Source organism: Botryllus schlosseri, chromosome 11 (assembly GCF_051294905.1).
Source record: "Botryllus schlosseri isolate E-star chromosome 11, Bs_hap1, whole genome shotgun sequence".
Lineage (NCBI taxonomy): Eukaryota > Metazoa > Chordata > Ascidiacea > Stolidobranchia > Styelidae > Botryllus > Botryllus schlosseri.
The window spans coordinates 15,482,102-15,505,303 of NC_137246.1; the positions used below are offsets into that span (position 1 = coordinate 15,482,102).

A 23,202-nucleotide genomic window follows, 5' to 3' on the forward strand; every position below is an offset into this window, starting at 1 on the left:
ATCATTAGCCTACAGTATCGCCTAGCCCGGGATGGCGGGCGGATTTACGATTGTACAATGTAGAATGTAGATTATTGCAGGACTGTAATTAGGTAGGTACTCGAGCACGCGTTTTGCACAATACTATCCTAGCTTTCTCTACTGACGACAAATTAACTGCATATTGTTTCATTCAAGGCATTAACTCAAAGGGTGTTACAAGACACGACCAAACTGAAAATCTCTGAGAGGTAAATTAAGACATCAAGGTACCAGATGTAGATTTGATTGATTGGGGATCCAGACTCGAATTATTTCTCTGAAAAATGAATTCTGGATCACATGGATAATGAGAGCAAATAATTCACGTATGCTAATCCACGAGATCTCGAATTAACTCCCTGTCTCTGGAGACGGCAGTAGCAGCTACCTCCACAGCATTTATTGACAACAAATTTTATCGCAAGCCTGATCCTAATTAGCAAATGGCCGATATGGCATGATGTATTGATATCGTGAAAAAGATTTATTGAGAATCGAGATACAAATAAAGATCCGAATTCACCTTTTAACGTGGCGGATTGGCTGTTAGTGCCGATGCCGAAAGACCGCTGGAGCGACAATAGGAACAATAGGAATATCAGCACAATATTTACCTAGCAAATAGCGAATAATTACTATCGCTGATTCCGCGCTTCCTTCGGAATCGTTGATACTAATTTAACCCGTTCACACCACCAACAAATTGTTTGTCATGTTGAATTAATACAAACAAAACTGTACGAAACAGTAAAGTCGAGACTTCAGCCATCCTTCACCTTCGTCTCAGTTTAATTCCGCCGCAGTTGACATGACATCACCCAACAGCACCACCCGACCCGTTCAGCCGGGTAGCAAGTAACTTAGCCGGAGGCTCTTTGGAATGCATTGAGCGTCACTGTCTATGCGTCGTTTTGCGTCAGCAAGCGGGGGAAATCTCGATTAGCATAGCACGGGTCCTGCGGTGTTCTGTTTTGGCCAGTTTCTGGATTATTCGCTGTTTGTTCATAGACATACGCTATTTGGATTACTTGGGATGTATAATAGAAATCCTAGGGCTGTGGTCAGTGTACAGAGTGATGCTTCCATTGCGATGCGTTCTTGGTTTTTGGCGTTTGAGCCAGGAAGAAATCACGGCAAGACATTGTTACACAGTAATCGAATGACGTTCTGGTCTCGTCTCGTCGCCAGTTTATATTTTCTTCCAGCACTTTATTATATGCCACTGGAATGTAATAACTTAGTGTAACAGTAACTGACTAACTGTTTTTCTTGTAATATTTTTGTCTAGTAGTACTACTGCACTAGATTACTTTAGTCAGTCGCCCATTGGCTTATTCGTTCTTTATAATTATAATTATAACTGAAAAGCTTATTAACAGAATTAAATGTGGCATTTCACTATAGTATGAGCATCGATTCAGTTTAGGATGATCTGGGACCTAGCGCAACTGTTGAACTGTATATTGTGTTTGTGTACATAATAATAGCATAACAAATTCAAACACTCTTGCTGTCAATTTTATGCAATGATTAGGAATTGTTGGATGTCAGTATCATTATACTGCTATCACAGTGTCAAGATTGCCTACACTCAAATAGGCTATCTACCATCATTTTTTAACCTTGAAAATCAGTAAAGTTTACTGGGTTCAATTATTACTGTTTGTGATCTAGAAAATCTAGTTGAACCTGAACACCATGAGGTTGCACGTCAGTAGGTTTGAACCCTACTCACTTTATACATGGTAATTTGGGTCATTTTCCATTATGAGGAAATTCATTTGTTACAAAATCACCTGACTTGATTTTATATATCACTGACACTTGAAAAAGGGTAGCTTATATATGAATTACACGTGATACGGTCTGGTTCCAGGGAATCGTGCCATGCGCTTAGATATTCCTTGTCTCATGAAGTGCAATTATTCGGAAACAGACTGAGATTTCAGTCCAACCAATTTACTAGTCGCGCTGGCGACACTGATATAAGCAACTACCATTTGGTTTGGTATCATGTCAATGAATGGGACTGGAATAATTTGTAGGATTACTTGAATTTTGCTACACCTGAATTGACCTGAATTTTGCTACACTTTTGCAAATTTTTTAGTGATTCAGTGAATTTATTATATCTTGGGCTAGTGTAGCCTGCTTACCAAAGCAGTGTGGAATCAAGGAGTTGTGAACATTATGAAAGCTTCGCATGTGATTAGCAATATATGTCATTGCATTGATTGCGTTGTATTCTCTGATAGTGAATCCGTTTCAGTTGTAGTTGAGAAGCTATAGAGTAGTAAATAAACATATTGAACACAAATGTCTATACTAATCATACGCTACCAAATGCCTTGTGAATGCCCTGTAAATCGTTTTTGCTCCATTATTCTTTCCTTTAATCAAGTTAGACCAAATAGACTATAGATGTAGTGGAGCTTGTGGGACTAAATAGGAAGTATATATTTAGTTACTCTGACTATTACTAATACTTTCGACTCTAAAATTAGTCATGAAAGTGGGCTGCATGGGCAACACATTATTGACATTGAAATTAAACATGTACTGTCAAATCGAAGCGCAGACTGGTTACTAAAATGTCTACCCATACTTGAAGCAGAGATATATCGATTCAATGCATCTTAATATTAGTCTCTTGTCATAGCTACATTGACTGATTTATTAACACTTTCTCAGTGATATTGTATTCTAGGCCTACTTACCAACCAGCTGTATAGTAAAATCACTCCAGACAAGAAAAAACTGTTTTCATTTTGTGGCAATAAACGTTTGTTTATAAAACGGCATTTAGGCTACAATACATTTTAATGTAACAAAATATTGGTAATAATCCTATGCTACCTAATATACCGGTTGTGATGCTGATCTCATTTTCATAGTGACAGTGAATTAGTCAGAGAATAATTTCTCAATCATTTTAGGAGATCCACCCACGGTATTTTCTGACCTCGACATGTTATTTGGCACCAAGCACTAAACTGAAGTAGATGTAGCAGCTCACTCTTAGTTTTCATATCAGACAAAATAATGGTTTCTGATAACGTAGGAAGCTTATTTTTTGGGGAAATCATACAATATAGGCCTACACTAGTACACTATAACTATATTATATATCACTGATAAAATTTTCATGAATCAAGCATGACAATTTATTAATCACCCAATTCCTAACTTTCCAGATGTGGTGTTCTGCAATTGGTTTCTTGTAATCTGTGATAGATGTCGATCTGAGTATGGCGACTATAGTTTTGTTGGAATGATATGTTTTATCGGCATATTTATCGAATTGTTTACAGTATGTCATAGCTTGTAATCTCGTAAACATATTTTGGTAATCTTGTGTGATGCACGCCTTACCACCGATGATCTGAACTGACGGAGTTATATATTTGTCAACTTTGTGGTCTACGGTAATTTTTGTTTCGAGTTGATGCACAGAAGGTTAGTCTTTGGCTGTAATCTCTATGACTCTATAACATATAGGCTAGTAAATTGAAATTTCAAATTTTGTGCCGAGAACTTTAAGCACATGCTTCGCTCTCCTGTAATTATTGTCATTTATTCGGAGTGTAGCATATCTTATCATGTATTATGGCTCAAGTCGATATCATTATTTCTTACTGTAAATATTTCAGTACTCGAGTACATAAATTACTGAACCAATCAAATACTATATTAGTTATATATATGAAACGGGTTGTTTTGGACTCTATAGATCAGCCTATATGGTGCCACAAGGAAGGCGTAAAGCCAAAAATTGATCAATTAGTATCGAATACCCTGTGTAAGGTCATGCTTCACATGTTATGACTAGTATTCAGCACTGAACATTGGTGTGGAATGTCATACTACCTTCCACACCAGTAAGGCATATCGTGTTTCTCGGCTTCATTCAAGTTTTCGTTGGTTCTGTGATACACTATTGCAGAAATTATTTGTATATCTTTAATCCTCTTGTTGCACAAGTTCGAGTATAATTGTATATATAGGCTAGTCACTAATAAATGGTAGCTAAAAGATCAGGATGTACTGTGTCAGCCTATATGTTGAATGAAAACATATTAGTGATGCTTCCTTGCTTAGCCTATTTGAATGCGTTTCTGCTAATTCAGTAGGTTCCAACCTGCAGTCAACCTTTGTCTGTGTTTTGCCAAGACTATGGGTTTGGATGTCGTAATTCATATTTGTATAGCAGTGTTATGTTTATGGTTTGTCCTTACTACCGCTGCACATTTGAAGTTACTTCCATGTTGTTGATTCAGTGTATGTGATGAGTAAGCTCGCTTCATCATGAATTTTCGTACCAATTTTGAGTCATACTCATCAGCCAACAATGGGGAAATACAAAATAACCTTCTGCACATCCAAATTGTGGCGGGCTACCGCATTACACTGCCATTTGATTGCGGTACTTTGAATATTCTTTGTGAAGACATATCACAGGGCTTGACTTTCCATGGGATTATTGTGTATCTGATGGAACTGACATGCAAAAAAAGATTAATATTTACAATAAGTATCCAGCTATTATGGTTGTGAATTGAATTAGTAGCTTTAGTCCAATGTTAATGTATGGTCTATTCATGAATATTCATTAACACAAATTCCCTCTCACAGTACGGTTGTGGTCCAAGAATTCCTCAGGGGTTCGGGAGATATACAAATATTTCTTCTTCATGCATTTTCTAATCCTTTTTTTCATAAAACCAATATGGTTTGCATTCAGTTCTCTTGTCATTGTGAGAGTGTCAGTAGATTTTTATTCTACTGTAGTTGAAGAGTAGATTTCTGCTGTATATTCAATAATTACGCCGTTAGCAATTAAAAGTGCTCGGATTGAAGATATATATACTTGACGGAGTATGTTTTTGTTACAGTCGCCATCGTGAAATTTAAAGGCAACATCAAATTACTGAAGGGGAAGATGTCAAGTCCCACCAACTCTAGCGTTGGGCAATCGCGCGGAGGCACATCGGTCGCGGATTATGGAGCAATGGAAGGCTCGCAGCAAGGTAAGCTTTGAATTGATGACTGTGTATATGATTGATTTTTATGATAATTTCTTAGCAGGAGGACAGCACATCCAACACACGGCCTCTACATTTTCTACTGTATCAGTAGAGACTGGTATGGACCCTTGCAATCATGTCCACTTCCAGTTCCAATTCGGCCTACACCGCGAGCCGGTGACAGCCTATAAACGTGACCTTACGATGTCAGGCCTGATTGATCTGGCACGCAACATAGTTCAAAAACTTGTGAGTTCTGCTTCTCTTCGTATATTATGATTACGCCACAGCGTTTGTGCTACTAGCCAGTAATCAGTAATAGTGATAATCAGGATACACATACCGGTGTCGTAATCATGCTTCATTTGCCCACCTCATATTTTGCGATGTTCATTTGTTGTGATTTGTTCCATGGAATTATGTGTTGTGTAGCCTAATTCAGGGTGCATTTTCGTGTGTTGCTGTATAGTTTGAAGCATTCATGATTGTACAATGTTTGCTGTTACCCGTCACATGAGCTTTCATTACATTGATGGCGTATGTTTGTTAACATGATGATCTTACATAGTATTTTTTGCACAATGACCATACCAACCATAATTGTCTGTCATTTCTTGGTTAATTCTTATCAATTATCATTGAATAGCTTAGTGATAACTTTTAATCCTGGTAGGCCTATGTCCCACGACACCTCTTGCCTGATAATACTATAACTAGTTAGTTAAATTCCTCAAATGACTCCTGCTTAGCGTTGGAGTGAATGATCTGTTGACGTTGTGTTCTTGGGCCGTAGTGGACAGAGTGCTGTCGTGTCTCCGCTCAAAAGTTGAAACTAAGTAAAAAAAGGCCCTGAGCCAAATGAAATCCCATTCCCAGTAATGTGATATCTGATCTCATCCAGTCCTATCTGTACATTTTGGTCATAAGTATGTAAGATATCCTAGAGTTATTCGTATGCTTATCTATCATTTGTGTTCGAAGCATATATCTTTGGCCCAATAGGCATATATGATTCTGCATTTAGTACCCTCAAGCTCAAGTTTTCACCCAATTGGATGATAGACTGCATCTTTTTCTGCACGATAGTATGTCGGCTAATATATTGACGCTCCTGCATGCAGCTGATAAGATTGAAGATGGTTCCTTGATTGAGATTATATTATCTGGTAAGTTGACTTTATTGATAAATATTCTAATTATGATAAAATTCTTATGTATTAATTGTGATGTTGTGCTTGATCAGTCTTCAGCAATATTTGTTGGCCGGGCCACTCATTACCGAAACTTCTCATCAGTTTGATATCTTTATAAATGTATTTTGATGTGAACTATGAAAACAAGGTAGCCTACTATTTTTTCTTGGTTGATATTCTGTTAAGTGCCGTCAAAATTTATATTGTACCGGTATTTAATTTTGATGTAAGTAATGCTATGGTAGTGAGAATAATGACTTCAAGAAATGTAAATATAATATTTTCAATAAATTATTCATGTTGCCCAAGTTGTAAATGATGGAGTAGTTTGCAATACTGTGGATGTTTTGGTTCAGTGTTTCATGTTGGGGATATTTCAATTGTTTTATTTTACTTTGTCAAATTGCATGTTTCATATGAGGGAAATTTTACAGCTGATCAGATAGTGTAATCATTGCTTGATTTTGAAAATGCTAAAAGGCACCTACATTACCTGATAGCACTGTCAGATATATGTTAAGATTCATAGAATTTCTCATTTCCAATTAACTATTTGCCATCCGCACCTGGACTTATCTCTATGCCGTGTCTGACTATAGCAAGGTGTGTGATAGATTTACTATCTACAAATCTACTAGATTTCGATTGATTCATATGTATATGCAATGGAGCTGTAGCAGGCTGCGTTTTTCATCAATAATAGCATATTATTTCCTGTTATGTCTTCTGTAAATTACATCAAGTAGCAATCTTCGTATAATGAAGTGATGAAGCGCGTATCAAGTCTTACTTAGCCGATCATTACAGCAATCATGCCTGGCTTGCCCTCCATGTACTAAACTTTCAATGTAGTGTGCCAGGTCCATTGCGTGTATGGTGTGTCTTCCTGTAATTAGCATATGCAATTTGAGATCTTTCGCAAATCATAGGCAATATCATGTCATTTGAAATGTTTCTCAAATATTTAGTATATCAAGGCCATATGCGTGAGTAAAGAGTCTAGCGATTGGCTGATGATCAGCGTATTGGTAAGCAAAGTGGTTTCAAAACTGACTGGACAGTTTTTGTTTTAGAAATGTACTTCGATGACAGTGACAGTGAGAGTTTAGAAGGAAATGGTAATTTGTATTGGGACTGAAGATTCTTTGTTGTTTTGTTGAAACTAATCTGACCGTTTTGAGATGAATTTTCATTCAATAACTCTTGTGATATTGTTGTGTCTCTTTTGTCGAGTCTCTCAAATCTCACACGCCCAGTATGTTTTATTATGTGACGTGCCGTAACATATAATTTAAAATTGTTAATTTCATGTAATTTACCAGCATGGGATTTACTTTTTCGAACTTGACTGTAGTCCGCACTGCTACCAACTTGCTCTTTGATTGGTGCCGGAAGAATTAATAAGCGGAATGTTATTAATAAATCATACATTGCGAGAGTTGTGATTAGACGAGTAACTGTCAATGACAATAACTGCAATGCTACATCCTGTACCCAATTTTCATGTATACACTAGGGAATTTTAGTACGTTGATTTATTAGAAGGTAGAGGGAAAGCAACCATGTGCATATTGATGGTTATTATTTAAAGATTGAGTTACTCAGCTGTACTCGATCATCTTTACCATGCTCCTTGATGTTTCTATTTTTATTGTGGTGGAATTGTCCCACCTTACTGAAACAGCTAATTGTAGTAATCGATTGTAGCTTAGTATCTTTGATCAAACTGTGAAATTTATTGCTATAATTCGATGCTGATCTCTGTATTTACTTGTTTTTGTAGCACCCGGTTATCAAAAAGCATGATAATAATCTACTGTCCTGTTCGTTGAATGCAGTTTTGAATGCAGTTTTGAATGCTAGGAATGCCTTAGGGTATGAAATGGCTGAGTTTTTCAGACTATCACTTTGTGGAGGTAATTTGTGTTTCCGTGCATGTAGTACCCACATGGAATTTATCACATTGGATGTAGTTTCATTGTGGTCTACTTTTCATTACATCAATATGCCTAATGTCGCTACGTAATTAGATAGGAAGCATAACTGTTAGGATATTTCTTGACCCTAAAGATACTGAGTGGTCATTCCTGTGCCGTCCGAACTAGCTGCGTTTGAATGTTTTGAAGTGACAGGATTGTGTTTGATTTTTTACAGTATCTCTCATAGTATCTCTCACATTTGCATTTGAATCTACTGTGACTCACTAGCACATCATTAGAATAAAATTGACTGACAAAACTTGTATGTTCAGCGGATATGGACGATGTCGACCTTCAGATCCGACCCCACGACCTTTCAGTTCATTCTTACGGGTCTCCAGCCTTTTGTGACTTCTGTGGCGAAATGCTGTGGGGCATCGTAAGGCAGGGTCTGAAATGCAAAGGTAAACGGAATTGTCGAACCGGTGCGCTGTTTTGGCGTTTCATATCGTGCAATCGATAGCAGCCTGCTGTGATCGATGGTGTTTATTGATTGAGTAATGCGTTCACTCATGAAACATGCACCTGAGCCAGACTGCCCTAATTTTGATGGTGGTTTATAGAGGTGGCATGATGCGTGTTATACCTGTATCCTAAACCGTGCAATTTTATTATTGACCCAGTTATAGCAGAGTTTTTCAACTTCAACTCTAATTTCGAGAGACATCTTCCTATAATTATCTGGCGCTTGGATGCTTGACCGTTGGCAAGTGAATTCTTAAAGAGAAAGCGTTCATTATGCATCACTTTTGTCATGTCAATTTCCAATTTCTTACGGTTCTGTCCTAGGCTGCGGGTTGAACTATCACAAGAGGTGCGCGTACAAAATTCCAAACAACTGCACTCTGGAGCGGAAACGCAACAGGAAACCTTCGTTCATTAACGGACAAATGGACGACACTATCAGCGTACGAGCGACGATTTCTGCCGCTCGCAAATTTTTCGAACGACACTTTCTTGTGTTTCAGATCGGCAGCGCCACCTCCCTGATACACACCATGAGTGTCACGGGCAAATCTCAACGTTACCAGTGCAGGCCGGTGTCCATGGAGACCGTGTCAAAGATCAAGGTCCCGCACACCTTCCAAGTGCACTCCTACACGAGGCCAACCATGTGCCAGCATTGTAGGAAGCTGCTGCGTGGCCTCGTGAAACAGGGCGTCAAATGTAAAGGTGAGTGGCTCGGCCGATGCAGAACTGTGTTGGTATGCGCTTTTCATGCATAGTATGTAAGATATGTTGAGTCCATTCAACGTTGATAGTTCAAACAATAGGTTGTATGATCTGAACACGTCTCGATAGGCTTACTCGGCTATTTGCTCTGAATGAAACAGAACAATCAAAAGTTAAAATTCAGCATGCTTGCATATAATACACATTACCAGCACGCTACTCGATAGAAATAACATATTTTACTAAAATAATTTGGCTGTCCATCCCATATAGAGGTATTGGCAGTTTGAAATGCATTCTTTCAGACCTGTACTAATTACTGGAATAATTTAATGGAAATGGGAATAATGTCAATGCTTCTACTTTTGACATCTGTGTTTGTATGATGTTTCGCGTGGATTCCCCATTGAAAATGGTGTATTTTCCGATATTTTGATTTTATTCCGACTGGGGATGTTTTGGAAACTGCTGGCGGTAGACTGGTAGTAATTGCAATATGATCAGGAGCCAAATTATTTTTGTTTGTTTTTATTCAAGCGGGATCTGCTTGATATTTATTCTGCAAAGCCTCAGTTGTTGAATGAAGTCCCCCGAGAATAGTTGAAACTCTTTTCGACTCCCTTAATCTATATGAATAATATGTTTGCGGTTGTGTTAATGGCGGATGTATTTATTCCTTTGGGATAGCCATGGTTATGTAAGAGCCTGCTGTTTAATGTGGTCCATCAATTTCATATGGTCCTCAAGCTCGTTGAGATGGTAAATCCAACCTGAATATTTCGACGAAGGCCTGCATTCATGTCAACAGAGAGTATGTTTAATTCGCCTAACGTTATCTGTGAGTCACGTGTATATTTTGTGGCCTGCCAGCGATAAGGTGTGTGATAATTGAAATTTTTCTGCTGGCATATGGAACGAAACCTCCCTCGCTCAGAATCAGAGTGATAGAATCAATAGTTTACAAAATCGTTTTCACCCGAGATAATAATATTATATACCGTATTATATGCGTGTGATACTTGGCGGTGATAGGTACTTTTTTTAACTATAACAAATCTCGATCAGTTGAGCACACTTAATGATGCCTTTGCGGCTAAGAACAATTAGAGAAATTGATAGCTTTCAAACTGCGGTATGCATGCTGTGAACTTAATCTCGTGGGAGATCGGGAAACGTGTTCTTAGATCCAATCTGTTGTGTTTCACACGTTTGTTTGGATCCAGCACTAGTCGTACAAGCTGGCAACAGCATTAAGCAGAAATAATCATAAGTCCCATTCACTGCTCAAGCTTACTCTCACAATGTATAGGTCTGTCACTTGTAGGGTGTTTTGTGTTTCAGTTGAATATGAAAATGGTTTTGCAGTGTTTTGATTGTATCAATGCGTACCCAGTCTCTTAATCTTGCCGCAGAAAGTCTTGTGTATACATTGTTTGTTTGTCAACTCTCCCCTCAATTTATGCGGTATGTTGCAGATTGTAAATTCAACTGTCACAAGAGGTGTGTGGGGAATGTGCCTGACAATTGCCCTGGAGATGAGGACCAAAGTCGACGTAAGTGAACTGGCCGTGTACTTTTGTTGTCCGCCTTACCGCGAAAAATTCACCGTCAGGCTCCGATATAATAGGATCGGACGCCGACATCGATTCTGAACTGGACAGCATGGACATATCCGAGGACATGCAGAGTGATGCGTCCAGCACAATCACGGTCAGGCTTTCACTTATTCGTTGTGCTTTGTGACGATGAGTTTGATGTTGCGCTGACCTGTCTGAATTGAACCGGCTTAGGGCAATAACGGTAGCACTTGAGCGGTTGTTTCGGTGGCAAGATGTGTGGAAAATATTATGAATTTTGTTGTAAAATTATGTAATCCGATCCGTGTCCCAAGTATTCTTCCGGTGGGTATTTGGTTATGGTAGTTTCTCATGTCATGTGATTTGACTGATAAATGCGCGAGTTTGGGTGGTCATGAAAAAAGGATGTAGGTTAATAACGTAGGCCTATCTGTTACTACCGGTACCATGTTTTGGCCGTCGGTACTGCGTAATTCTGAATATTGCTATAAAGCTTACCCGATAGGCCTGGATTGGCCACGATCTGTTTGGAACCACAGCAAAACTTCATTCTGGAAAAACGAGAATTATTTGTTAACCACGAGAATGCCGTTCTAAATTCGATATCTTTGTCGTAACAGGAGCAAACCGAAATCTCGGAAAATCATGTGATGGAAGCAGAGTGAGTATCGTTATTGGTAGTGGTAGAGGATAGTAAATAAAACAATATGATGTCGCGTTTTCTGTTGTGACATCTCAACAAAATATAAATGTCGCTCTAAGATCATTAATTCTGGTGATACCTCTGGCTACCTCGGCATTGACGGTTAGCTGGGCTTGGGCACAACTACTGCAGTATTCAAATCTGAGTCCATATCAGTAGTAGTGATTCCAGTCCATTAAGAAGAGTTATTTTTCCACGAGAAATATAGTTTCTTCCCTCTGTGGTAGCCTTGAAACCCCGATTGGTCATCCAAAACATGTTGCACAAGACTATGTAGGCCGACATACGGAAACAAAATTTCTGTTAAGCCTTGATCTAGCCGCGACATCGTTGTTGAACGCTATTACAATTAAGTATTCATGGTCAAGAATTACATAATTACTTTTGATGATATTTAACTGCGATTGAAACGTACTTGGATCTTTCTACGTCGTCATTACTGATGTGACCTAATAGCTGATACTCGAGTGCTTAACTTGACTCAAATCATCTAGGTACTTGACTTTGCCAAGCTCATGTTCGCTCGCATTTCACAAATGTAGAAGTCAGGTTGAAGCAGAAATGTTGAACTCGCACGATTTTTAGTCCTTCCGTGACCAACATACCGTTGATGAGAGTGGTGCAGTCGCTGCGCAATACGAAAAAGCGTTCCAGCACCGTTCTGAAGGAAGGTTGGCTCGTTCATTTCACCAACAAGGACCCGATGGTAAGTCGATTGCGTTCACCGGTCCAAGGTTGCTTTATAATTGCATGCGCTCACCCCAAACAGCAAAGGAAAAGACACTTTTGGCGGGTCGACACCAAGTCGATTATGCTTTATCAGGAGGACACAGGCTCGAAATATTACAAGGTAAGTCGCCGATGATTGGGTGCTGTTACGTTACTTGAGGTCTGTTGATCTTTATCGTGGGTCTGTATCGCAGGAAATCTCGCTGTCGTCGATTTTAAGGATTGTGCCCGCGAGCAATCTGGAACCAGGGTTCCCGCCTTATCAGCTCAAGATCGAGACTTCTTCCATGCATTTGTACGTCCGCGATGATCCGAGCAACAAGTAAGTGTGTTTGCGTGCGAGTTTGGATTTTGCTTGAGAATCCTGGAGTTCTGTGGAATGGAGCTGGAGTGAGGGAAAATCTCCAGATGTTAACATTCTGCTAGTTAAATGCCTTGTCGGTGAATCTTTGCTCGATGCGTTAGTAACGATTTATTTCTACGGAACACCTCGATTAAATTATTTGGAATTCTTATGACGAAGATATCATATTTCATGATACGCTTGTTGATATGCAATGTTTTTTCCCATTCTCTACCAGCTGCTGACGATTACCCCTGACGATTGTCAACCGAAAATATCTGGGTTCATTTCAATATGAAGTGGCCGTGAAGTTTTTTACACGGCCGCAGCTTTCGCACCTCTTATCTTAGTAGACCTGCCACCATGAAATTTTTTTGTTCGTCCATAAAATCTCAAAAATAAAACCCGACGCTTCTGGTCGTAAATTGGTGAATCGGCTGCGTTTGTATTTCCAATACGCCAAAGAGGAAATCCGTTGAATATGCAACGATTTCCCGTGTTTCTGCAGTGGTAAGTTTGAGAAGCGCTGCTATAACCCTTATTATGGCCCTTGTCGCGCTGGATATGTTATGGACTGAATTATAAGTTGATGCAAAGTCAGTTTGATTTTGTGCTATTTTTTGTTGATTGAGCTGGTGGACTTTGTCGATATATAAAATATATATATATATCGCTTGAACGATAGTAAATTTTCCCACTAGAAAAGCAGACCTGTACAAACTAAACATTTATTTAGTTGATGGTCAACTAATTAACGGGTTTTTGAGTAGTTCTAGTGCTAGTTGCGGATTTTGAAAATCAGGTAGTTATAGTTATAGTTGCGAGTTTTAAAAATTGAGTAGTTCTAGTTCTAGTTCTAGTTGCGCTTTTTGAAAATCCAGTAGTTTGCACAAGTCAGTAGAAAAGTGTTAGGTTTGTAATCGGCAATACTGCACCTCGCGCTCATTTTCAGTGGTATTGCCTGTATCGCGTGGCGTAATCATGGTTTTATCGATCAACGCCCGTGTCCCATCTACCATCACTGATACTGATGTATCTAATATGATTATGTGTAACAGGCCGGTTGTTGACATTACGCGTTGGTACGCGATGTCACCGTTAAGTGGCCGATTATGTGGCGAAGCACTCTTGACCTGTCATTTTGCAGAGTGGAGCAGAACATGAAACAGTGGCTCGACGTGATCAAGCAGGCGCTAATGCCTGTCGCCGCCAGCAGGCAGGAGTCTGTCAACGAGGACCAACAAGTCAGCGGGTTGAAACGAAGTGCGTACCATTCACATTGTTGCCAAGCGCGCGTCGATATGATTCAACGCTGCCGTGGTTCTCAACCTTCACATTGCGGCAGTTTACTGTGTATTAGTCACGGGCGAATGGTCACATCTAATTCAAGTGAACTCGTAAATTGAAACTTGGTGTTTTCACTTTTAACCGTAAAGGGAAGTTAACGCTGCACTTAACTTAATAAGAGTACATTTACTTGGAAAAAATTCACTCAACCCAACTTTGGTTTTCAAGCAAATTTGCTTACGGCTACGTTGTGCGCCTAATTTTCACCCTCACCTTACACGTCGATGCATTACCATGAAAAATTCTCACGCAAAGTACGATCGAACTACGATTGTTGTCCTGCTTTGAATGCGCGGTTGTGCCACAGACGCCTCACTCTGGTGTGAGAAAAAATGCATTTGCAAACTGCCGACTAGGTAACTGAACATTTTTAGTCGGCCTTGAAAAAAGTTTCGTTATCGTCTTACAATTAATTTTGTGACAAACATCAAAGTAGGTATATTGATTCATATAATCGACTTGAAAATGGAAACCATTTCGCTAGAATAACATTATCAATATTCTGGTGAAAAGGTGACGTTATCCGGGGCTGTGGTGGAGTCTGTTCACTCTAACACCGACTCCAACTCAGAATTCAATTCCGGAAACTTTACACACCTACTCTGTGAATGAACCTGTTTTTTTTTTAACTTTTGAAAGCATTGTGTCCACAGAAAGAAATCCTGCAAAATTCCAGATTCAGGAAGTGCAACAGCACTTTTTAGTAGCGTTTGTGAAATTTTGGTTTGATTTTAAAGTAGTTCAAGTCGGAGTCAGAGCATTTTAACACGCTCCGACCCCAGCCAGGCTTGGTTTCCTCAACTCAGACTCCACTTGTTACTAAATTATCAAGAGAAAATCTAACAAAATTCCGTCCCCAACTTCGCGACTCCATAGCCTTGGCATTATCTTCTCATAGACTCAGTGACCCCCTCCACATAAAAACGGAGGAATGCCGCTGCCGATATCAGGATTTGGCGGTTTTGAAATTTCATTTTTCGCTTCACAGAAATATCTGTGATGGTTTCGTTCTGTCGCGATCAGCCGGAAGACGAAAAAGTTACCGACATCAGCCAGGTTGGATTTATTCGGCTTGATTGATTACGTTGGCCGTGCGGTAATCGCTCTGCGTATTTGTAGATTTATCAGATCTTCCCAGACGACGTGTTGGGATCCGGACAGTTTGGGATTGTTTACGGCGGCAAACACCGGAAACGTGGATTCGACGTCGCGATCAAAGTGGTCGATAAAATGCGCTTTCCCCACAAGGAAGAAAGCCAGCTGCGGCACGAAGTGCAAATTTTAGAGGTGGCAATTTAGTGTATTTTGCATATACGGCAACCGATTTTGTCAGAGAATGGTTGATATTGTTTGCTGCTCCATGTAATTAAAAAAAATCACATTATGGCAGCTAAAATATACATCCCGTCTCACAGAATCTCTAATTATCAGTTGTTGCGATGTCACATTTTAAAATGCCAATTTATCGTTACTGATATTTTATGATTTGAGTTTGTCTTTGTCGCTTTGCAGCGTGTTGTTGTTATTTGTATAAATTTACTCATATCTGAAGTGTTTTCATTTGAAAGTTGGCTTGCAAGAGTAATATCAAAGTCTTAGGGCGAAGATCATAAAAGTTGGCTTATTTGGGAGAAAAACTGTAAATCGTGGTAACCTGCTTCATTGGATTAGAAGTTTGACCAGACGACTCGGGACAATCCCCGCGCGAAAGCTTATCCAACTTTACTCATCATTGGTAACCGTTTGAGTCAGATGATTAGCATCCTCCCGAATAAGCTAACGTTATGATCTCCGCCCGTAGAGACGAGACGCTATAAATGCTTGTGTTCCGTTAGATGAAATTTTCAATATCTTTTCCGTGTTCCACAGATGTGTCAAACCTAGTGTGGAAGTAGAAAATAAACTTGCGAAAAGTACTAAGAAGTGTTAAGAAGTAGATTTGCAATTTTTGAATATATATTCGGTAACCGTGGCAAAGGGGCTGTTTTGTCTGGTTGCTATGACGATTTCACTCCTAAAAGTGATGCAAAACTATACTTCACCGAAATCAAACTGTAAAAAATAAGTGGTTCTGCCAAAAATATTGTCAAGTAGAAATCGAAGTTGTGTAAAAACAGCGGAAGTAGGCAAAACCTGCTCGAATACCACGGAAAAGTTCATTTTTTGACCGCCTCCATTTTGTTTCAGTATCTAGACCAGCCCGGCATCGTCAAGCTGTACAACATGTTCGAAACGCCCGAGCAAGTCTTTGTGGTGATGGAGAAGTTGCGCGGTGACATGCTGGAAATGATCCTGTCCAACGAGAACGGACGTCTGCCAGAGAGGATCACGAAATTCCTCATTTCCCAGGTACAGTGACGATAAATTTGCCGGATCGATCGATGGGGAGGGCTGTGATATTAAGCCGCGCCTGCGGGAAGGATGTGAAACACTTCGCGTATAAATCGACAGGTCCTTGTTGATAATTTGACACGAGGCTACAAACATGCACGTCCCGTTATAACAGTGGTTCCTTTTTATGAGCGTGCCCTTATTTGCGATATGACAATGTTCCGAGACCCACATGTGAATTCGGGCAAGCTCGCCAATAAAAAAAGGTTAAACCACTCGGCCCAGACTTACTTGCGGTGTAATAGGGTCCATCAAACCACTAGATGTCGCCAGACTTTAGGTGGTAACTGCCTTTGTTACGTATGCGGTTGCCGTATTCAGAAACCTGTAGGTTACTTTCTCGATTGTGTAAGGGTATTTTATATGGAAAAAATGGCTACAACATATTCTACGGGGACCGTGAACTCGCTATAAAATGAACTAAAACTTCGGAAAGCTTCTACGGAAGAAAATCAGGCCGATTTGATAACTAGGTGAGAATGTGAAATTGTCAACTAAATGTCGGTTACCAGCTCAGCACCAGAAGTTTTCGAAGTTTTAGTTCATAATATAGCGAGCTCACGGTCCACGTAGAATATGTTGTAGCCATTATTTCCATATAAAATACCCTTACACAATCGAGAAAGTAACCTAGAGGTTTCTGATAACGGCAGCCGCGTACGTAACAACGGCGGTTACCACCTAAAGTCTGGCGACACCTAGTGGTTTGATGGACCCTATTGGGAATCTGGTTACTATGAGAAAAACTCTCAGCACCCTCACAACCCCCAGAAAAAGGACAACTGACCCTCGGGTTGAAAACTGCTGCGTTATAAAGTAGCACGTGCTCCGTATGCATTGCGGTTGTGCTGATTTCACTTCAACAATGCTGCAATTGATAGTACTAACGTGTTTCTACGAAAATACGACAGAGCTCGTGTAATTGTTTATTGCTTGAAAGTACGACTGCTGATCGAGGTTTTCTAACCTCCTTGCACGCATTTCTTACGATAAAAGAAAGTTGCTTGCCATGTTGGCGAGCAGAAGAAGGCTCCTACTATTGTGGTGGCACTGATGCGTGCCTGGGAAATGACAGAGGAAAGACAGAACGTGAAGCCTTGCCCTGTCGTATGATATCGTCAGATTCAGAATTGATGAGATTTTCGCTGATATCCTCGAGCTTGGTGAGAGTTGACCCTCGACTTTCTGTATGCGACAGGACGAAACAACAGTTCTCTATCAGAGCACTCAACTTGATGCGCGTGTTTGATGTGTACGCAATAGGGCTGTTCAAAATTATCTTTTATTTCCGGATTCCAGCCATTCACTTATTAAATTGTCAGGTTACCCGATCAAGGATAATCGGAGGATTATCATCGAAAAACTCACATAACTCCGCTTCTACTGGTCGGAATTGAGTCAAATTTGTTTTGCATCGTTTTTGAAGACAGCTCAACAATTTCATGGGGTTGGCAGAAAAATTGAAATTTAATTTTTTAATTTTCCTTAATAAATTGAAAATTTTAATTGGATCTGCAGAGTCCTCTACTTCTTAGAATTGAACCAAAGTTGGTGTGCAGCGTTTTTTAGGGTAACCTGACAATTTCATCAGTGAATGGCTGGAATCCAGGAAAAAAAGTTATTTTTGAACAGCCCTAATACCCAATTACGCATCGATACAATTAAAGAATAAGTCATATTCTGTGAACCCATTCTCGGAAACCATAAAATGCCGCAGTTGTATTTTGAATGTTTTATCGAGCAGTAATTTGACTGGAACTGAAAGATCGGTCAAAACACCTGCTATGCTTTGGAAAACGTTCCGGCGCAAAAGGAACCTTCTTAACCTCTTATTCACTAACATGCATTGGCGTTCAAGACCCTATCGGTATCCTTTAAAGTGATATTGTCCAGTTATGTTAAGGTCATCAACTTTATTTGAGTTTGAGCTGTGAATCGGCGTATATTCAAAAAGCTTTGTCAGGAAATGGGTGCAACATGGGAAGTACTATTGTTCCAGACAGAAGTTTATTGGCTTTCAAGAGGTCGAGTGTTAAAGCGTTAATTGTAACTGAATAAGGAAGTTTCAGTCTTCGTTTTTGAGCAGTGAGTAAACTTCTTTGATCTGGGGTTTGTTAGTGAGGAGTTTACGTGTGATGTAGCTTACTTGGCAGTTAATTTCAGCTGCATGAATCGCAAAGACCAGTTGTACAAATCACTTGAAAATGCTTGATTTGAAGCACTCTCTCGAGACAAGATTGGTCATATAGAAGCACACTCTACACTACATGCTTGCAAAGATAATCTTTCTAGCAGAGTTATCTGCGATTGCATGATCTCAGGGGTTTGAGGACAAGCAAATATTATGGAATGACCTAGAGGAACATCGATGTTCTGTGGCACGAGTGGATGCTTGTGAGGCAGGATCTTCGACTATCGTCACAATAAAGACTAAGCAGCGAAACAGTGGCACGATGAGGACGGCATGACTCAAAGACAACTTTTCAAGTCCATGTCCTTGTTAACAGCAACAGAATATACCGTAATTTCTAGTGGTAATATGCGTGTGCGTTCTTGGGATTGATTCTTAATACGCAGACTGTCGTTGTTATCATTTAGTTATGGAAAAATAAATGTCTTGTGATTATAGTTTGTGTACGTAACCTTTCACAATCCGCGCTTCTTTTGGAGGACTTTTATTTATTATTTTAAAGGAAGCGCCATATTAAAATTGGTCTGAAAATTCAGAGTAGGTCACATTTTTGGCTAAATATTTTTTCCACACAGTATAGGAGTCGGGTCGCTTGACCACTGAAAGTCACCCATAATATCCTGTGCCAGGGGGCTTGCATGATACTTATTATGTGCTATTTTCATCGCAATAATTATGATGATGCTGCGTGACTGGCAATAACACACTTGCTCAAATGCACAACACACATGGTTTAAGTTTTGTCTCATTGTTTTTCCTTTCTAGACTTTGTCAACTCGTCTCATGCCATCATTTCCACTAAGCTTTTTTCTCGATATCTTGCAGATCTTAGTCGCTTTGAGATATCTGCACATGAAAAATATCGTGCATTGCGATTTGAAGCCGGAAAATGTACTTCTGTCAAGTGACGACGCCTTCCCCCAGGTATGTTGATTCTAGCAATCATATTTGTTTCAGCAAGATTTGCTTAAGCATCTTTGAATTCGTGGCAGGTGAAACTCTGCGATTTCGGATTTGCACGCATTATCGGAGAGAAAAGTTTCAGGCGTTCTGTTGTAGGAACCCCTGCTTACTTGGCGCCGGAAGTGCTGAGGAAAAAGGTTTGTGGCAAAGTTTCAATGCTCGCTTGTTCATTGTTTTTTTCCGCCTACCGGGATTGCATCCTCAGAATTTTACCCGCAATTGTATGTTCACACTCCAATTGCTCTTACTATGGCCTGATATATCAATACGGCTTACTTACTGCACATTGATTCCCGCTGTCTCTTTAGTATTGATAATTGCAACCATCCAGGCATGTCATTCCATTTTACTCTAAATTTGAATGAAAATTGAGAATCAATTGAAACTCCTTTACTAAATCCTTGTACAATGTCCAGCTTCTAGGATGTAATAGAGGGCAGTAGTGTGTGTGTTCAATGTGCATGCGTGACTTAAATTTAGAGGCTGCCTTCCTATTCGACCTGCTCCCCGTTGCCTGGGGGGAGCATATGAATGGACATATGTGTTTATAAACTTAATAGCCTTGTCTTGACTTTAGTTGATCATGTCTAGCGGAGTCACGCTTTGTTACACCTGTATACTTAACAACGATTGTAATGTTGACCCAAATACGTTTTGATACAAAATAGTGATGCCTCTTACAACTAGGGCTCGCAAACATTGAGGTCCTAAGTGATTTGACTCGAGCATCGGTCATTCTGACGTCATGAAAGTGTGGACTATGTAGGGTGTTCAATTCCGCACCTTTCATGCGACTACACAAAATATAGCACGTTTTGGTATTTTCTACTATATCTATTTCATTGCGCTTTGTGATAATGCTGCCGATGTATCGTTACTTCGTAGAAATGTTGTATCCCACATATGTTAATGCTACATGTATGCTTTGGCAGCTCTGCGCTCATTCTTGATTTTCTGTTTAATTCCTAATCAAATCTCTGTTCAGAATTATAACCGTTCCTTGGATATGTGGTCGGTGGGAGTCATCATTTACGTCAGTCTCTCTGGTACGTTTCCTTTCAATGAAGACGAAGATATCAATCAACAGATCCAGAACGCCGCGTTCATGTACCCGCCCATGCCGTGGCGAGAGATATCCAGAGACGGTGAGTCGGCTTGATAAAATAGGATCGGGCCCGCTACAATTGTAATGTCGCGCGTGTCTTGTTCGTTTAGCTATCGATCTCATCGATCATTTGCTGCAAGTTGACCAAAGACGACGTTTGAGCGTGGACAAGGCTATGAATAAAGCTTGGCTGCAGGTAAATACGGCGTTCTCTGGTTATTTCTGGTTCGTAGTCAGCCGCTCCCTCGCGGTGTGAAATTCGACTTTGAGTTCAATTTGGTCACAAAGGTTCTAAAATTGCGGTAAAGAGTTGTTAAATTATTGGTTTTAAAAATACTTGTGTAGCATTACCGAATCTCCAATACCGCTTATTGCAAATAGCAGGGTGAATTTACCATGGAGTATCTGCGAGTTGCGGCATTTCCCACGGTTTTTCACCCAATATTGCATATTTCTGGTCTAGTCATGATTGTGTTAACCTTTTATGTAGTGGAGCTATAGAATGAAGCTAAAATCGCTATATGTCTGTGTGCAGGACTGTGACGATCATCACAGTTAGACAACTTTTTAATGAGATATGATTTGTTGTGAACACTCTGACGTACGCAACATGAGTAGGGTAACACACCCCGACTAACAGCAATAGTTGCAGAGGTAGTCAGTAACGAAGTACTAATACTACCTCCACTTCTTACATTCTACTTGCTCAGAAATCGTTACTTTCACTTCTAACTGAGTACCGACGATAACTAATACTTTGACCACCCCTGGCTGTAAACACTAGAGGACATAAGCAATGCGAAGAGAGTGACAATGCCTCCCTGGTATCGGCGCTGGTTACTACTCGCTAGTCGATGCAGGCATCCTCTGTCCCTGCCTACCGCCTCTTGCAACGATTATGGTTCTTCTCATTGTCGTCTTATAGGATTACCAGACCTGGCAGGATCTCAGGGATTTGGAGAAAAACTTCGGCCGGAGGTATCTCACTCACGAAAGCGACGATGAGAGATGGGAGAGGTACCGCCTCGAGCTGAACGAGGGAACTTCGCTGTAAGCGAGAGTTCGACGCCCTCAATACTTCGCTTTGATAGCGCACCACTCGTGTTTTGCTCGTTTTTTTTCTGCATTTGCATTGTCCGGGGACGTTGTTTGCACTTTTGTAATAAGATCTTCTGTACAGGGACAGACAGTTAGTTGCATATTCGCTAGCTACCGACCAAATTGCGTGTGCACATCTTCGACGCGTTACTGATCGGGGTGTTTTGTGGTATATTTTGTTGAAAGCATACGCACGGGCTTGTCAATGATGCAATGTTTTTTTGCGCTGACCGTTTGCACCTGTGTTGTTGATATCTTCGAGACGTCTTTATTTAGCGCACTACGATCTGAAGTGCAATAAGTAATCCGAGTGTGACTTTCGCCAGAACTGCTCTTGTTTTCATACTCTGCAATACCGTAGCGGGTTTGTTTGTGTGGGCTTTGTTCTGCGTAGCCCGTACTTGATTTTGAGTTTCGGCGTGCCGTCTAGAATCTAGATAACAGCTTTTTTATTGTAGATAGCTTTGTATTGAAAACAATCTGTATCCTGTCTATTCTTTATTTCTATTTCGGTGTAATATTTTCCCGTATCTGATGATCTTTTACGTGTAGTTGTAAGGACTATTCATGTGCGATGGCGATATGTGGACCGTAGGCTTTACGATTAATTCTTGTGTACGTTATTGCTCGAGACGGAATGTCATCGGAGATCAGACCAATGTTACTTAATTATATCTTGGCTTTATTTGTTAACTTGTGCCTTATTTTTTGCTAGTACACCGAAGATATCACGTTCCACGATAGGGCGTACCGATTGAATCAACTGCCATTATTTGCTCTTTGCTTACTGACTTTGATTTGTGAAGGGCAGACCGTATGCTCCGTCGATGACATTCATCGCACGGCAAGCAAGAAGCCCCTTTTTTGTAATTTATGTTTCTATCGTGATATTGCCGCATTGTAATACTTCCTGATGATAGTATGACGGGAACGGAATCGCTTGCGGGGCTAAACGAACCTTGCATCACTAATACATAACATCTCCTGCACTATGTAAGCGCTTTTTGCATTGTAATAATGAAATATATTGACTTTGGTGGAAATTGTTCATGTTGTGATGTAGGTAACATGAATGTCGTTGTGGTGGTATCGTAGAACGGATTTGGGCAGTATACATAGGACATTGATGTCGTCAGATTCAACTTTGTCATAAGGGCTAACTAAGCACCTTGATTCAAGAAGTAAAAGCTGATTCTTTGGAGTACAATTATTATGCACTTCTTGCCACTGCGAGTCGATTAATTGAAAGGCGCTGTGGTAGACTCGAAACATGTGAAACAAAGCTATACAGATTAGTGGATAGATATATCCGTGAAGTCCGCATTGTCACAAATTGCAATGAAATATGCCTGGTCGAAGGGCACT

The 23,202-nt window shown here is 40.1% G+C and overlaps 1 protein-coding gene and 1 long non-coding RNA gene across 7 annotated transcripts; both read left to right on the top strand.

Annotated features, from left to right (window-relative positions):
- The first annotated feature begins 925 nt into the window (after window positions 1–925).
- Window positions 926–22,880, top strand: LOC145451128 (serine/threonine-protein kinase D3-like). 6 transcript variants are annotated; one of them, XM_080329625.1, is made up of 23 exons: window positions 934–3,477; window positions 4,914–5,048; window positions 5,104–5,294; window positions 6,070–6,211; window positions 7,312–7,356; window positions 8,490–8,621; window positions 9,007–9,125; window positions 9,186–9,390; window positions 10,866–10,943; window positions 11,003–11,100; window positions 11,588–11,628; window positions 12,256–12,376; window positions 12,440–12,520; window positions 12,594–12,721; window positions 13,890–14,005; window positions 15,078–15,145; window positions 15,209–15,376; window positions 16,277–16,438; window positions 19,497–19,595; window positions 19,664–19,771; window positions 20,620–20,779; window positions 20,850–20,935; window positions 21,665–22,880. In XM_080329625.1, the coding sequence occupies exons 2-23, from the start codon at window positions 4,961–4,963 to the stop codon at window positions 21,791–21,793; spliced, it is 2,565 nt and encodes an 854-aa protein (XP_080185751.1). In that variant the 5' UTR covers window positions 934–3,477; window positions 4,914–4,960; the 3' UTR covers window positions 21,794–22,880. The 6 variants fall into 6 exon arrangements, with proteins under 6 accessions (XP_080185747.1, XP_080185748.1, XP_080185749.1 ...); XM_080329621.1 differs by having other exon boundaries at window positions 926–3,477; window positions 9,007–9,390; XM_080329622.1 differs by having other exon boundaries at window positions 928–3,477; window positions 5,107–5,294; window positions 9,007–9,390.
- LOC145451153 (uncharacterized) lies at window positions 12,728–13,791 on the top strand. The gene is made up of 2 exons (XR_013918699.1): window positions 12,728–13,500; window positions 13,585–13,791. It is a non-coding gene; the product is annotated as an uncharacterized LOC145451153 (long non-coding RNA).
- Window positions 22,881–23,202: the final 322 nt, after the last annotated feature.